The sequence below is a fragment of the Oratosquilla oratoria genome, chromosome 28, assembly GCF_046742065.1.
Source record: "Oratosquilla oratoria isolate Oo_2021 chromosome 28, ASM4674206v1, whole genome shotgun sequence".
NCBI classification, from domain to species: domain Eukaryota; kingdom Metazoa; phylum Arthropoda; class Malacostraca; order Stomatopoda; family Squillidae; genus Oratosquilla; species Oratosquilla oratoria.
In genome coordinates, this window is record NC_134804.1 from 26,819,957 (window position 1) to 26,838,218 (window position 18,262).

Genomic DNA, 18,262 nt, shown 5'->3' on the forward strand with positions numbered 1-18,262 from the left:
GTGAGTGGGAAGTGAGTGATAGCGAGTGAAGTGACCCAAATCAGCTGGGGGATTTGAAATGTGAACAATTTTAGAAGCATTTTGAAGCTATTTGCAAAGGTATATTGAGGAAATGGTCAATAAATTAGATTGTAATGGTAAAAAACTTTATACACACGCACATACATGGCTCTTCCTGAAAAGTAGAATACAAGTATGGCAAAAAATAAAACAAAATAAAATAGAATAAAGAAATATAAACAAAAACTGTTGTGAAAGTGTTAAAAGGAGGGTCAGTTTAAAAAAGATCAAGCAAATAGTTCTTTGACAATGGGATGTTAAAGTTTTTTTTTTTTTTTTTTTTTTTTTGGGGGGGGGGTATATATTATACCTAGATGATAACATTTTTAATTTTCGTATGACTGATCATTGTTTTATTTCACCAGTACTGCCTCATAGAAAGAGATGAAAGGGAAAGGTTCTTCCGGATGCCAACTGCCAGCGAAGTCAACAGACATCGTGTTATTGTTACAACCCTTCACACCTCAAGATTTCTTCTTGATATTGGCCTCCAGAAAGGTCTGTTATTCATGCCAATCCAGAATTTTAGAGGTTAATGTGTGTCCTAATCCTTAAAAATTAAAGAACTTAATGTTCATATTATAAGGCCCAAAATTTTAAAAAGGTTTTAAATTTGTATGCTGGTCGAAGCTGTTATACATTTGTAATAAACTCAGCTAACTGCTTGCAGTCATAGAGGAAGGGTGGTGACAAGAATGCTGATAGGTCGGTCTAAGTCATCTTAGGGACCAAGAGCAAGTACCTGCTGATGGTCATCCCTTAAGCTAAATGTTGGAATCATTTCCGTGCTATCCATTTTCAAAATTTGTCAACCACCTTTTCTCCATCCGGAGGTGCAGTCTTGAGGGGCTGACATTTGGTCTCTGGATTGGACCCAAGATCTATTGATTTCATCTGTATTTCTTCCATATTTTCATATAATGAGAGCTGACAACCAATAACTGCTACCCTGTTACTACCTTCAACCATTGACATAGAAATAGTCCCACACTTGTAAAACACAGACCATTGTCAGCTACTGTGAGGGTTCAGGTTTCCAGTCAGACAAACTCTGAGACAGCAGTTATTATTTATTATTATAGGTTAATCAATGTTTGAAGAGTATCACATATAAATAGTGATAATGACCATAAAAATATAATTTTTGTTTGAGGTCTTGTATTTTGTATTTATTACAAGTGCGGCTGTAACCACGTGACCTAATGATATTCAAATTATATACATCACATCACAATGAATGTAAGAAAACAGACATCTTATTTTAACAAGTGGTGCATATCCAGCTTATGGCATGGAGAGCTTTTCCTCAAATTTATATAATAATGTTTTTATTCTTTGAGAACCACTGCAACTTTCTTTATATTTCCTCAGGTGCATTTAGTCATATTTTGGTGGATGAAGCAGCACAGGCAATGGAATGTGAAACATTGACTCCTTTGGCACTAGCTGGCCCCAACACACGACTTGTGTTAGCTGGGGATTATATGCAGCTTAGTCCTGAGGTAGGAATAGATTGTGTTTTTGTGTATTTACCTAGTTGTATTTTATGGGATGAGAGCTATGCTTGTAGTGACCCGTTTTCGTATCTCTCCACATCCAGTTTATTCTTAAAATCATGTATAGTTTTGGCATTCACTGTTTCTCCGTTTAGTTTGTTCCAGACATCAGTCACTCTATGTGGGAAGCTATTTTTTTTTTTTTTTTCAGGTCTCTTCTGTAGCTGTTTTTCTTATTTTCTTTTTGTATGTATTTACCAGTTTGTAGAGTGAGAGAAGCAAGTAGATATCTTGGGGTAATGAAAAGTGTCACAAGAAAGAGGTATCTGGGGATAGATGCAGATGGAAGACTATTAAGAAAAATTCGATTTTTTTAAATTGCATAAATACATAGTAGGGATCTTGCTCTAGATGCTGGTAAAGTGTTTTTATCGTACCGCCATTTTTAAAGGGTTTAAAGGGCCTACCCTCCCTCCCCTCGGCAGCCACATGCTGCGCACGACCATTGTTTACATACATTTTGACCATATTTTACCCTATTTTTTTGCGTTTGATACACTCATAAAGTTTTCTCTTACGTCCGGCATGCACGTGAGTATGTGGTGTGAGGAAGTTCAGCCTGCACGACTGGCAGTGGCCTGAGTCTTACAAAGTAAAGGACATGTACACATTAGCTTGCCGCATTCACTAATTTGCCGTGTGAAATTCGCATCTATTTTTCAGTGAAGAGATATTTGAAGATATTAGCCATGCCTAAGCTATCCAAACAAAAGGCACACTTGCAGAAGATAAGAACGTCTACATTAGCAACTCAAGGGGAGAAAGAAAGAACCCCAGCATCAACTTTGTTATCACCACCTCCGCCACCACCATTAGTACTCCCTCCAGCAGCTCTCTCCCTTCCATCTACATCCACATCCTCAGCACCTGATCCTCTGTCCTCTACACCTATATCAGACAAGTTGTCTCTACGCAAACAACTGTTTGCTAACAAGTGGCTACAAGGATGCCTCCTTGTTGCAACACCTTGGGTTTAGAGTCTCAAACCTCACAGTGATGTCCCTGATGCAGCAAGAGCCTGTTCCAACACCAGAAAGGAAACCCAAGAAAAGAAAGAGAGCTGAATCCCAGCAATCAGACTACCTTGCTGGGTCATTCTAGACCAAGAACTCAAACTTTGCGACAAAGAGTGAGGTGGCGGCTTATGAGACCCTCACTTTGAGTGAATAATATCCTACACTGTAGGAGGGTACAAAGTGCCTGAGTTACTTGAAAGATGCAAAATCATCATGAAAATACAATGGAACCTGTTTTCAATGGGTCTTAGGAGGTCCAATGTAAAATTTAGTCAAACTAAGGAAAAAAAAAAACTTTAACACTCATTTCTGAAAAATGTAAGTTTTTGATACTCAAAGTCTATCTCCTCCCTCAATTTTCAACCGATTTTTGCATATGAGGTCTCTATTAATAGCTAGATAAATGACAAAAAATAAAATAGAGAGTTTTTTTGCATATGTTAAATAATTTTTTTTTAATAACGTGTCAAAGTCAAAATTTTGCTTTTTTTTCGATAATTTTTTTTATATTTTTTTTCCTCGGCGTTAAACAAAGATATTAAAAAAAGCTCTCTATTTTGTTTTTTTATATATGTAGAAGATTCTTTTGCTGTAAAATGAAAGACATCGAATAAAAATTGTAAGAGGAGATAGGATTTGAAAGAAGCCCAAAAATACGGTATTTTTCACGTTTTTTATTAAAAAATAAAAAACTACTCGTCAGATCTGAATAAAACTCATGCTGTGAAGGTTTCCTCAGACCTAGATATCACACAGAAAAAATCAGCAAGATCCTTCAGAAAAAAAGATTTTGGGCGGGGGGTCCCCTTAACCTAATTGTAGTATACAGAAAAGGAACAATGCTTATTGGGTCATATCTCCAACTCTCCAATTTTATCTTACCTAGCCACAAATTCATGTACAGTTCCAAATTAATCTATATCCTTGATTTCCAATAATCATATCTAGATTTGAATACATCTTTAGTTCCATCATGGGTTATATCACCTAACCCATTCTAAGTATTTATGCATCTTTATGGAGGTGCCAAGATAGGAAGGTGGAGGGGAGTGGAATATATAGGAAGTGGAATGGGTGGGAGTGGTTTCTATGCCTTTTTCTTTTTGGCTACCCCCCTGTGTAGGGGGAAAAGCCTTTGGTATATGTATATATGGAAAACTATATTTCTTCACATTGTTTAGACACTTTTAGATGCTTTCTTAATTTGATCCCATGACCTCTGAAAGCTCTCCCATCCTTGATCAAAAGATCTCTTCTGTCTGTGGAAACTACTCCCATTGGAGTGAGTGGTTTTGAGATAAAGGTGGGACTTCACCAGGGATGTGTCATGTCACCATAGCTGTTCAATTTATACATGGATGGGGTCTTGCGATAGGTAAATGCAAGGGTAGTGGGCCAATGATTGGAGATGGTTAAAGAAAATTGAGAAAAATAGGAGATAGGGCATTTGTTGTTTGTGTTTGTGTGTATTTATTTACCCACGGGAAGGGAAGCTACACTTGTGGTGTCCCATCTCTGTATCTCGCCATCTCTAATTTGCTCTTAAATTCATGTATTATTTTTGTACACACTATTGTTTCATCTAGTATGTTCCAAACATCTACCACTCTGTGGGGAAAGGTGCTTTTTTTTTTTTCTATAACTTCTTTTTGAGTTTCCTTCCATGTTCTCTTGCGTTTCTCCAATCCCAATTTAGTAAGTCATCTCTATTGAGGATTTCCACACCTCCCATATTTCTGTAGGTGGTCAACAAGTCACCTCCTTCTCTTCTTTGTTCCATAGTCAGTAGTTCTAGTTTTGACAATCTTTATACATTTTTGATAGTGTTGGGGCCATCTTCGTAGTTGCTCTCTTGATTTTCTCAATCTTCCTTATATTCTTTTTAGTACTGGGTGACCATAGTGTCACTGTGTACTCCAATTTAGGCCTTATCAGTATGACTAGTATTTTCTTTACCATTTCTTCATCCAAGTAAGTAAAAGTCACTTTATTGATCTTAGCAAGTTATAGGTTTTGCCAACAATTTTGTTTATATGTATGTATGTCACTAATACACGCTTCAGATAATGTGTTTGTCTTACAGGTGTTCTCACCCTTTTGTGCTGAACGAGGCCTCGGAACATCACTTCTTGAACGCCTGTATGATCTATACCCAGCTGACTTTCCATGCAAAATCATGCTGGTAGAAAACTATCGGTCACATGCAGCCATAATCAAGGTAAGGAAGAAGAAGTAGTTACTCTGGTTTTATAATACCTTTGTACAAATGTACTTCATGTAAGTGTAGATGATGTTATAATGCTTTGTTATTTGATTGTCAGTTAAGATTAACAAGGGACCTGTCATCCCCCAAACCCTCATGAGGAGGTGCAGCACTGAGGGGCTTACACTTAGTCTCCTGACTGGGCCCAAGATCTCTCTTAGTCAACTTCAACTGTATTTCCTACACTTTTCCCCACATGGTGAGCTGACAACTAGCAACTATTCCTGTCCACCCCCTTCCACTTTCAGCTGGTGATTTAGAAATGGTTCCACACCAGTACAACTTTCTACCCAGAGAAATCTGTATGAAGGCCTGAGGACTTGCCATCCACTGTAGGATAGCAGGTTTTCCAATTAGTGAAACTTGAGGAAACAATTTATAAATTGAAATTGGGTTTAGCATCATAGTGATCAGCGAAGGATATTTCCAGTTGTGGTTTCCTATAGATATTTTGGGTTCTTTGTGGTAGCACTGGGCAGGTGTCTTCAAAGGGGAAACTACACACATAAGTGGATGTAGTTATTTTATTTCTTACTTGGGTTCAATTGTAGTGCAACATCAAAAAAGGAATGGAGACTTACCAAGAGTTATCGTCTTGCTGGTGGCCTTTGGTCTGGGTGCCACGTGTGTGACCTCACCCTAAATATGGGCTGGAAAGGAACTGTTACCAATTCCTATGCTGTGGCTCATTTCTTTTCTCCTTTTATCTTTCCCTTCTTTCTTCTTTATCATTTCTTTTCTGGCTGTCTCTCTGCACTCCTTTCTTCCTTCAGGGGTCATCTAATTTCACCCTGGTGCATCCTTTCAATTCATGCCATACAATTGCTAATGGCACTGTTGTACGTGGTACTCCTGTAACGTACTCTAGGTTAGGCCTAGCAATGACCATTATCCATGCATTGGTGCATTCAGTGAAGCTATGCCCAGGGCATGGGTTGGTTGCATGGCATAGGTTGGCGAGAAATGCCCATGTACCTTTAACCCAAGCCCCCCAGTATAATAGCCCCTCCCCACCTCATATGAAAACTGTGGTCCCCCATTTCAATGAGGAAAAAATCAGGACACTTGTGTGATGAGCTTGGCTCCTTCACCACAACAAGATTGCTCATGATGAAAAAACTTCTTTGACAATAGAAAAAATAAAGTGGCCAACAAGTGAGGAAAATGGAGGAGAAATAAGGAAATATTAGGTGAAGGCAGTTGTTAACCACTTCACTACGGGATTCAGGGCACATTTGGGAGAATGTGAAAACACAGGGGCGACTACAATAAATATAATCAAGACGCCGATATGGCAGCGTCGCGAATCCACTTGCTCCTCATGACGCCTACGTAGGCGGCACCGTATGGAAGGGGTTAAGATGATGAGAGCAGGTAAGGCACCTGGGTTGGATGGGTGTCATGCAGAATGTCTGAAGAAAGGGGGTACAGTTATGGTGGACTGGCTGGTGAGGATATTTAATGTTTGTTTAAGAGAGGATAGAGTGTCGGAGTATTAGAGGAGTGCCTGTATAGTTCCACTTTACAAGGGAAAGGGGGACAAGTATGAGTGTAGTAGTTTCAGAGGGATCAGTTTTTTAAGTGTAGTTAGGAAGGTTTATGGGAGGATTTTGATTGAGAAGATTAGAAGAGGAACAGAGGGAGTAATTGGTGAGGAATAGTGTGGGTTTAGGACAGGTAGGGGTTGCATGGATCAGACTTTTGTGGTAAGACAGGTATGTGAGAAAGCTATAGGAAAAGGTAAGGATGTTTTTTGAGCCTTCATGGATTTGTAAAAGGCTTATGACAGGATAGACGGGAAGTCACTGTGGGAGGTATTGCGGATATATGGGATAGGAGGAAAACTTTTAAGAGTAGTCAAGAGTTTTTACGAGACTGGCTGAGCAGGTTAGGGTGTTATTACTTGCAGCGAAGGTTAAAGTGATGGCGGTTCGAATCCTGCCACCGATGAAGTTGAACCAAGGGCATGGTTCATTAAGGGGGACCACCTGGGTGAATTTTTTACAATTTTTTATTTTTTCTATTTTCACTTTTCAATTTTATTTCTTTTCAATTTTATTTGCTCTCCCAGTCACATTGCTACCCGAAACTATCACTTTTTTTTTTTTTCTTCTTCTTCTTCCTAAAAAATAAATTCTTTGCCTTCCCCCGAGATGCCATTTTTAAATGACACATGTGCTAGAAAATAAGGTATCATTCAATGCTTATAACTACATAGAACTATCATTAAAATATTTTTTTCTTTATATGAATTTCGACAAACAGCATCCCATCCCCACAAAATGTGGTCTTCCTAGCTAGGCCTCTTCATTACCTATGTAGACATTAGAGAGGTTGTTACGCTGCATTCCTGCAATATTTCTCTTATATTCATCTTGCAAGATGACCTGCAAATGTAAGCTTGCAATAGTGAAGATATCCAACCTCAAGAAGGGTAATGGGAGAAAGAAAAGACATCAAGACTCTTCAAACCAAGGAGAAAGTAGCAGAGATGAAGGGGAGAGTTTATTATCGCTGCCCGGCTTATTACCTATGAATGATTAATACTTTCTTAAGAAAGGGGGACCAAATTCCTCATTCTCCACTAAGTCAACAATATATACACAGTCATATGTGAAAATTTCATGCCAGTCATATGGCAGGACAAGGGAAAAAACAACAACTTTAGAAGTCGATATCTTGATTTTTTTTTTTTTTTTTTTTTTTTTTTTTTTTTTTTTTTGACTTGAAAATATCTCACAAAATCGGTAAAAACTCTGATGAACTTATCTTGGTATCATTTTATACATACATACATGTATCATTTTATACTTCAACAAAAATAGAATTCCAAGCTACAAAGTCCTCACAAAATCGGTAAAAACTCTGATGAACTTATCTTGGTATCATTTTATACATACATGTATCATTTTATACTTCAACAAAAATAGAATTCCAAGCTACAAAGTCCTCTGTGAGGGGCACTGTCCTAGCCTTCTGATAGGAGGAAGTTTGATGTTAAACCATATCATCATATAATATCAGTAGAGCTTGTGTTAAAATGGGAAATGGAGAGAGTGAATGGTTTGAGGTAAAGGTGGAACTTTGCCAGAGATGTGTTATGTCACCTTGGCTGTTCAATTTATACATGGATGGGGTGGTGTAAGAGGTAAATACAAGGTTAATGGGTTGGGCATTGGATATGGTAAAAGAAAATTGAGGAAAATGGGAGATAAGCCAGTTGTTGTTTGCTGATGACACTGCGCTTGTAGCAGGATCAGAGGAGGACTGAGGAAGTTAGTGATGGAGTTTGGGAAGAATGTCTGAAAGGAGGAAGTTGAAGATGAATGTGGGTAAAAGTAAGGTGATGAGATGAACAAAGGGAGAAAGTGGCAGCAGACTGGAAATGAGTATTAAGGGAGAAAGATTGGAGGAAGTGGACAGTTTTAGATACATGGGTGCGAATGTGGCAAGAAAGGGAGGAGTGGAGGTGGAGATAGAATGTAGATTGAGAGAAGCAAGTAAATGTCTTGGGGGATTAAAAAGTGTAATGAGAAATAGACATTTGGGAATGGATGTTAAGGGGGTACGCGACACCTGGGGGGGTGAATTTGGTCAAGATATAGCATTTTTCAAAACTGTGTTCAAAATGTTTGTATACCATTTAGAAATAAATCCCTACAAATAATATTCCAGCCGTGCACAATTTAAATGTCTTGGGCGGGGTTTAAATGGACGGAGTTAAAGGCGCAACCCACACTAGAGGGAGGCGTGCCACTTAGGACCTTCAGGTGCATCGAATAACGTTGAAATTTGATTGAATTTACGCTCACCCAATGCTTCAACGGCCAGTATGAGGGTGGAGGGGAAGGGAGGAAGGTGGAGGGATAGCCCTTGCCAATTTTGAGCTCAACTGGACGTCAGTTACCCACTAGCTTTGAAAGGAAAAGTATGCATGTCTCATGAGCTCTTCTGGCAATATATTACCTTAGCTAGTACATATTACTCATTAGTACAGTCATCATGGGTAGCAAAAAGAACATCTACAATGACAAAAAAACAACAGTTAAAGATGGCAAACAGTCAAAGAAGACTAGCCTAGACCTCACCACCTCTCACTCCACCACTGCCCTCACTTCCACCTCTCTCAACATCTGTAGCCAGGTTCTACACCATGAAGTACTTCATTCATCTCGAATACAGCAAGAAAATTAGATATTAGTTATGAAATTGTACAGAGAGGAGATAAGAATGAACATGAATTTATGATTGTGGAGAAGAGCAGTGTTTTGCCGTTGATAAATTCGGTTGTTAGATGCCAGTGTGGTGAGAAGATGTATGTTGAAGTGACAGGAGAATATGGAATGGTGAAGACATTTCAGGCAGAATGAAAGATGTGCTCTGAAAAGAGCAAATGGTGTACTTCACCAGGCGGTAGAAATGAAAGTTATGAAGTACATAACAGAGTTGTGGAGGCCGGCTTACTCTGTTGGGATGTTGTAGTATAGAAAATCATGGCAATGAACATGAAAATGATACATCACAAGACGTTTAGTAAACTTAGCCATCATATTATAGAGACCAGCATAAAGAAGTATGAGGAACTCTTGGAAAAAAACAAGGGAACATGTACATGCAGCATTAGAAAAGGAAGACCCAACTTTACCGGAAGTAAAAGAAGTAAAAGTTACTATCGATGGTTCGTGGAGTAAGAGAGGATTTACTTCCAAAGGCAACCACTGCTGGTTAAAATAGATACCCCGAAGACCCCCAGCAGTGAGGTTTCATATGAAGAAACCGACAAAGGTGCAAAAAAGCAAATTATATGATGGTGTCGTCTGTGCGTCGCCACTACTGTGATATACTTATACTTTAGTTTTTCATTATTTAAAGTACTTATAATTAAAATATGTTGATGATTTTTACTGTACTTATCCATTATATAATAAGAATTAAGCCATGAAAAAATCAGTCAAATTGGTGAAACTATAAGCAAGTTACAGATATATTTATATTTCAAGTCACCATATCTCCGTTCGATATTTTTTTACTTTTTTAATCATAAAAAATCTAAAATACATCAGATTTAGATGAAACTTACAGGGAATATTACATTTAGTAACTGCTAGGGCCGGTCATTCGAATATTTTGAATAAGATGAAAGAGTTAGGAGTAATAATGGAAACAAGACCAAAAATATTTTATTTTTCACAATTTTTGCTGGACATTAAAATTGAAATGCCTGTATGCAAAAGTATAAAGGAAATTGTTCAATTACTTAATGACCGGCCCTAGGTCTGCCTACTGACTAATCATAGCCAAAATATAAAACAAATTGGTCCACGTATTATGATGCTGTGCACTTTTAGATGTCGCTACTGTGTGTACATACATCATTCTGTTTCACCTAAAATGTAGGCAACATGGATACCTATTTACCTGAGAAGTTTCAGCTCTTTACTCTAAATAGTTTAGAAAATAACCCCTAGGTGTCGCGTACCCCCTTAAGAGGAGACTGTATAAAGGAGTGATTGTGCCAACAGCACTGTATGGGGCAGAAACATGGAACATAAGAGAGAAAGAGGAGTTTGAATGTGTTTGAGGTAAGGTGCATGAGAATTATGATAGGGGTTATTAGTCTGGATAGAGTGAGAAATGAGGAGGTGAGAAGAACAAGGGTGGTAAGGGAATTGGGAGATAGGGTTGATGAAAGAATATTGGGATGGTTTGGACACATGGAAAGAATGAGTAAAGAAAGTTTACTAAAAGAGATATGGAAGGCAGAGGTAGAAGGAGTGAACATGAGGGGGCGACCAAGGATGAGATGGATAGATGGGGTAAAAAGGGCATTGGGAAAGAGGGGAATGTCTGTTGAGGAAGAAAGGGAGAAGATAGAGGTGTATGGAGAATGGTTGTGTACGGATGATGCTGTGATGCATGCGAGTGGGTGGGAGATGGGGGGCGGGATGAGGGAGTATGTGTGAATGATATTTGATGCAGCCTGAAGAAAAAATTTCCCGATCATCTCATTTTCTGCACGAGGGGATGGAGAAGGGGGGTTGCCAATTAAATGAAGGAGCCTTGCTGTGGATGTGCTGTGTCTTGCTACATTGCTTCTGACTCAGGGCAGTGGGCAAGATACAGGGATGACCCCTTATCCAGGAGGAGCCATGATAAGAGGGAGGGAGGGGGTGAGTGAGTGGAGTATGTGAGCATGGAATGGGTGGGAGTGGATTTTATGCCTTTGGTTTTTGGCTACCTCCCTTGTAAGGGGAAACTAGCCATTGGTATATGTATGTAGTATTTTTTACTAATATTATTTTTTCCATATCCTCACATTCTGTTTGACAACTCTCTCTCCCTCTCTCTCTCTCAAAAAAAGTGTGAATTCATGCCAAAAAATGTGTATATATATATATATATATATATATATGTATGTATATATATATATATATATATATATATATATATATATATATATATATATATATATATATACACACTGTATGTATATAAGAAAAAATATATTTGTATGATGGAGAATATCTTAAGAAGAGCCTCAAAGTTATTGCCTTGATTTAAGAACCTTTATATCCAGAATGATTAAAAAAAATGATGATACCAGGAACAGCACATAGAAAAATAATAGGGGATTTGATTGAGACATAAAATCCTTAATGGAAGATATGACAAAGACATTGAGATAGATTTAAAGAGGATTAGGGGAACAACATTTGGAAATAACTTCAAACTAAGTAAAGTGAGGTCAAGTACAGACGCTCCTCTACTTACGTTCATTCGTTTTACGTTTTTTCGATTTTACGTTTGAACTGACGGTAAAAAAAAATATATATATATATATATTTTTTCTAGTGAATTTTTTAGTTTACCGCGCTCTCCGTAGTTCAAACGATACTTGCGCATGACGCTGCGTCCATTGTTTACATTGCGCAGACGACAAACTGAAAATGCCTTGCCTCCTCCTCCCCCTCCTCCTCCACCATCTCAATTTATGTTGCTTGAATTTAATCTACTTGAAATTAATGTTATTATTTTACAATGTTATGTGTTTAATTAATGATTTAGGGGTGTTTTATAAGATACAGTAATAGAATTTACCGATGTATAGTACAGTAACAACTTACGTTCATTTTCAACTTACGTTCAGCCGTTCGGAACGTTACTAAAACGTAAGTTGAGGAGCGTCTGTACACAGAAATGACAGACGAGCTTGAAATCAAGAATTGTGGATGCCTGAAATAGCCTTTGGGGCAGTGAGTGTTGTTTCCAGCCAATTAACCTCTTGAATATGATGATACTCATGTGTGCATCATGAGTTGTGAGTGGGGTATATAAGGATACCAGCATCAGCTTCCAGATTATATTTATTTTTAGTTGTAGCTGAGTGACCCCCGTATTCTGTGAACAGAGTTGATCACATTTTCTTTGATGTTATATTCATTCAGGGTGAAAGAGAACAAGTGTAACAGCAGTAACTTTATATTTTGTAATGCAAGTATTGTGATACATCATCATACAATGAGCAACCTGGTGTGCGTGCGAATATTTGACACATACAGTAGAAGCCCGATTTAACGAACTAATTCAGCCAAGGTCCAGTCCGCTAAAGTGAATTTTCCGTTAAATTGAGCGAGTGAGCGTTGGTGTAATAGTGTTGCCAGAGTGGATTGTAAAAATGATACGTACCTAAAAATTCCCTAGTGTACACACACACACATACAGTATATATATTATTGTAAGTGAATTATAGGCACCACAATCGTGAATTGCAAATGAACAGCAATGTGCAGTAATTTGTTGCAACGTGTGTGTGTCGTGTAACAATGATATGAGCTGTCTGTGAATTTCGGGGAATATTAGTCATAGCTTCATGTTTGGTTCGATGCACATAATTCTAGCGATTAATAGGACTGGGCAGTTGGTTTTTGGATAGTGAGCGTTATTGTTGTGTTGTTGCAGAAAACGTAGTTTGTTGTTATAGAAGTGTTTTTCATGGTGATTACTCTCGCGTACTGATTTTGAATTTTCCCATCAACTTACTGTTTCATTATTTTGTTTTCCTATTATACCCACTATTTCTACTTGAATATATTTCTGCTACAATTATACTTTATACATATACTGAATTATATATTATTGTATATATATTATAGTACATATATATATATATATATATATATATATATATATATATATATACCTCCAAAATACTAAATTATACATTTTTCCTTGATTCCACCACCACAATCTGGTAACATCTGGTAACATTGGACTCTGAGACACTCATGTGGCCAGTTGACGGAAAATGCTCAACTTAGCGGACCGTTCCCGCTAAATTGAGCTATTTCTGTAGACGCGTGTCTGGCCAGCTAGCGGAAAATGGTCAGCTTAGCTGACCATTTCCGCTAAGTTGAGCATTTTCATTATTGCTATTTGCAGTTTGCTAATTTGAGTTTCCGCTAAATTGATATCCGTTAAATCGGGCTTCTACTGTATTGAAGAAATTAAATATGATTTTAAGGAAAAGTTGATAGGTGTTTGTAGGAATATGTTTGTAGTACTTACCAAAGTCAATAATAGCTAAATGAATTAATCAGAACTCTCATTTTTTATTTATTGCAATTTGAAATGTTGTCTGGTTCAGCCATTCTCGTAAAACCTACCTGTGTGCCATCTGCTTGGCAGTGATGTCATAGGTCATGTTCATTCTTCGTATATCATCATTGTGACTGTGTGGAGTTCCACAGTCTATTTAATATGAAATTGAGGAATTATGAAAATAAAGAAAGAATTACTTAGGAAAATATGTGATTGGGAAGAAAAGAATAGTTCTCCTATGGAGAATAGTAATGTATCAATAACATGTAGAACTCCAAGAGAAAGACAGGGGAAGGAAGCTTATGATAACCAACCAGCGACAGTGATATAATTTGTGTACAGAACATACATAGGGATCTAAGTGATGGGGCTAGATTCTCTTACATACATACATACATACATATACCAAGGCTTTTTCCCCCTTACAAGGGAGGTAGCCAAAAAGAAAAAGGCATAAAATCATTCCCACCCTTTCCATCCCTAAATACACTCCACTCCCCTCCACCCTCCCTCCCATCTTAGCACCTCCTGGATGACGGGTCATCCCTGCACCTTGTCCACTGCCCTGGGTTAGAGGCAGTGTCGCAAGTCACAGCACATCCATAGCAAGGCCACTTCACTTGGGCTGAGATAAAAAAATATCTGTATTACAATGTAGAAATAATTGTTTACAAAGCTTTTGTGGGATCCAGGAGGCATAATGTGAATATTCTGCAGTACAGTATTTTGTGTAGGAGCAAACTGCAAAAATATTGAATGCATCATGTATACTACCCTTGCTTTTTGGAGTGCCCAAAGATAGCATTATAGAACCAACGTGTTCACAAGTAAGCACCAATGATGCAACAATATGAAAACTTCAGAAATATTCTGGTTCAAATTGATAGCCCATAACCATGCTGTCTATCCACACATTTTGCCTGTTGTCAGATATTTAGGGAGTCAAAACAACTCTCAAAAGATGATGAAAACTCACAATATTGCTGAAGGGATTGTCTATTTTGCCCCAGGACACTTGAGGTGGTATACATCATGACATCATGAGAACTAATACCAAGAAATGGCACTGTAAGCTTTGTATTTTACCTGTACAGCATTAACGGCATTAATTCAATGCCATAACATTCAACTAGCTTAAGTGTCAATGGCATTGAATTGATAGTTGCCATAGGAGCTGTTTCCTAACAAACTGGTTTGGGTGAGCTGCATGGTTTCCATACATCCCCACAAGACATGGCAATTGTACACAGTGGTTGGAGCCTATACAAACCCAATTATGTAAATTTTGATAAGTTATAAATGACCCACTGTGCACTACATATTTTTGCTCTTGTGAATGAATTAAGAGCTCCCCTCCATACTCTTTTATAACATTGTAACACTACCCCGTCTGGGGTATTGGCTGCATGTTGTTATGGCAAAGTAGCATGCAGTTGATACTTTAGGGTCTATATGGGGCACCCCTATGGACCAGAGCCACACATCATTTTGTCTGTGATAGAGGAAGACTCTGCTCACAGAGAAATGATGAAACTTTCATTACTGCTACTGTCCCTCCGTTATGCTGTCCCCCAACCCCTTGTTGCTGTCCTGTACCATTTCTCTGAATTTCATTTCCTTGTTTCGCCTACCCTGTGGTGGGGGGAAAAGAATACTGCCACCAAGTATTTCCACTTGGATCGTAAGAGGCGAGAAAAACGGGACAGGGATTGGGACCAGGCATCCTTCTCCCTGTAGCCCCACAGGGGACATTCCTAAAAAAAAGTAAAGGCATAAGAGGGTCTAGGAGTTTTCGGACCAGCACCCTAAGGTTTGGATCTTTTAATGTGCATGGATGTGGTACAGATGAGAGTAAAAGGGAAGAGATAGGTAGTATGTTTGTGAGAAGATGGATGTGTTGGCTTTGAGTGAAACTAAGTTGAGAGGGAAGGGCGAGTGTGAGTTTGGGAGTGTAATTGGGAGGCATTTAGGATTGAAGAGAGGGAGAGAAGGGGTGGCTATACTAATAAATGAAGAGATAGGTAAACATGTAGTGGAGTGGAAGGAGGTTTCCTCAAGGATAATGTGGATGAAGGTGAAACTGGGAGAGGAGATGTGGGTTTTTGTAAGTACATATGGTCCTGGTAGTGAGAAGAGTGTAGAAGGGAGGGTTTTTGGATAGATTTAAATGAGTGCCTAGAGGGATTAGGGAGAAATGTCTAGCAGTACTGGGAGACTTTAATGCTAGGGTAGGAAATGATCCAATTGATGGAGTGGTTGGGAAATGTGGAGTTACAGGAAGGAATCATAGTGGAGTTGATGGTGGAGATGTGTCTAGAAAGAGAGTTGATGATAGCAAATACAGTGTTTCAGAAGAAAGTCAAGCATAAGTACACATGGGCTAGGGTGGTGGATGGAAGGGTGGCAGATAGAGCATTAACCACTTCACTCCGGACTTAAATCTCGCGGGCAGCAGCCAATGCCAGCCGTACGACGTGTCGAAATAATACTCGCATCATAAAATATAGTCACCGCTTATATCGATCGTTCTCTCTTTCACCCGCGAATTTCGAAAACCACAGAGAATTGGATTCAGGGCACATTTGGGAGAATGTAAAAACACAGGGGCGACTACAATAAATATAATCAAGACGCCGATATGGCAGTGTCACGAATCCACTTGCTCCTCATGACGCCTACGTAGGCGGCACCGTATGGAAGGGGTTAATGGACTATGTAGTGGTAGATAGGAGTATAAAAGGAAGAGTTAACCACTTCACTCCGGGCCAAAATCTCGCGGGCAGCATGAGCTGCCAGACGTACGATGTTTTCGTCATAATATTCACATCATAAAAAATAGTCACTGCTTATATCGATCGTTCTCTCTTTCTCCCTTGAATTTTGATAACCATAGAAAATGTGATGAAGACAGTTTAAAGAGTATGTCATTATACAGGGGCAACTACAATAAATATAATCAAGACGCCGATATGGCAGCCTCACATATCCACTTGCTCCTCATACCACCTACGTATGTGGCACCGTATGGAAGAGGTTAAGGATGTCCATGTGCTAAGGGGAGAGAGTGGGGGAATATCAGATCATTTTTTGGTGGAAGGTAAGTTGAGAGTGGAGGATAGATGGAGAAAGAGGAAAAGGACAAAAGGTAGGGAGGTGCTTAGAGTGAACTCTTTAAATGGAAAGGAAAAGAAGAAGCTGAAGGAGGAGTGGGAGGGAGTGAAGGATAGAGTAGAGCTAGAAGTGGAGGAGGAATGGGGATGGTTCAAGGAGGGAGTCACAAAATGTGCAAAGATGGTGTGTGGAACAAGAAGGATGGGAGGAAGTAGAAGGAAGGGTAGTGAATGGTGGGATGAGGAAACAAAGAAGGTTGTAGAAGAGAAGAAGGGAGCTTTCACAGATTGGTTACAAAATAGAACAAGGGAGTCATATAAGAGATACAAAGAAAAGAAAAGTAAAGCACAAGGTAAAGGAGGCAAAGAGGAGAGCAGATGTGAAATTTTGAAAGTAGTAAAAGATGTTTTGGAAAGGAATTAAGAGAGGAAGAGGAGGCGAATCAAGTAGAGAAGAAAAGGTAAAAGGTGCAGATGGAGAGATGATAATGGAAGAGAAGGCAGTAATGGGAAGATGGGCAGAGTATTTTAGGGAGTTGCTAAATGTGAAGGAGGATAGGGAGGGAAAGATAGTTGCAGTGGGAAGTGCTAAGAAAATGGAGGAGAAATAAGGAAGGATGAAGTGAAGGCAGTTGTTAAGATGATGAAAGCAGGTAAGGCACCTGGTCTGGATGGATGCCATACAGAATGTCTAAAAAAAAAAGGAGGTACATTGATGGTTGACTGGCTGGTAAGGTTATTTAATGTTTGCTGGAGAGAGGGTAGAGTGCCGGAGGACTGGAGGAGTGCCTGTATAGTTCCATTTTACAAGGGAAAAGGGAACAAGTGTGAGTGTTGTAGTTTCAGAGGGATTAGTTTGTTAAGTGTAGTTGGGAAGGCTTATGGGAGAATCTTAATTGAGAGGATTAGGAGAGGAACAGAGGGAGTAATTGGTGAGGAACAGTGTGGTTTTAGGACAGGTAGAGGTTGTGTAGATCAGATTTTTATGTTAAGACAGATATGTGAGAAAGCTATAGGAAAAGGTAAGGAAGTTTTTTGGGCTTTTATGGATCTGGAAAAGGCTTATGACAGGGTAGAGAGGAAGGCACTGTGGGAGGTTTTGCAGATATACAGGATAGGAGGAAAGCTTCTAGGGGTTGTCAAGAGTTTTTACGAGAGTAGTAGAGCATGTGACTTCATCAGAAATATGTTATGTCACCCTGGCTGTTCAACTTATACATGGATGGGGTGGTGCGAGAGGTAAATGCAAGGATGGTGGGTCAGGGATTGGAGATGGTTAAAGAAAATGGAGAAAAATGGGAGGTGAGCCAGCTGTTGTTTGTGGACAACACTGCGCTTGTAGCAGGATCAGAGGAGGGATTGAGGAAGTTGGTGACAGAGTTTGGGAGAGTGTGTGAAAGAAGAAAATTGAAGATAAATGTGGGTAAAAGTAAGGTGATGAGATGTACAAGGGGTGAAAGTGGCAGCAGACTGGGAGTGAGCATTAAGGGAGAGCGACTGGAGGAAGTGGATAGTTTTAGATACTTGGGTGCAAATGTGGCAGGAAAGGGTGGAGTGAATGTGGAGGTAGAATGTAGATTGAGAAAAGCGAGTAAATGCCTTGGTGGATTAAGAAATGTAATGAGGAATAGACATTTGGGAATGGAGGCTAAGAGGAGA

The 18,262-nt window shown here is 39.0% G+C and overlaps 1 protein-coding gene across 2 annotated transcripts in view; it reads left to right on the forward strand.

The window, feature by feature from the left end:
* Helz (Helicase with zinc finger) overlaps window positions 1-18,262 on the forward strand; it is an 86,338-nt gene that overhangs the window by 39,238 nt on the left and 28,838 nt on the right. For both annotated transcript variants that reach the window (XM_076211041.1, XM_076211040.1), the window contains exons 9-11: window positions 426-558; window positions 1,432-1,562; window positions 4,716-4,850. In XM_076211041.1, the coding sequence (XP_076067156.1) occupies window positions 426-558; window positions 1,432-1,562; window positions 4,716-4,850 (399 nt within the window). The remainder of the gene's footprint in view (window positions 1-425; window positions 559-1,431; window positions 1,563-4,715; window positions 4,851-18,262) is intronic.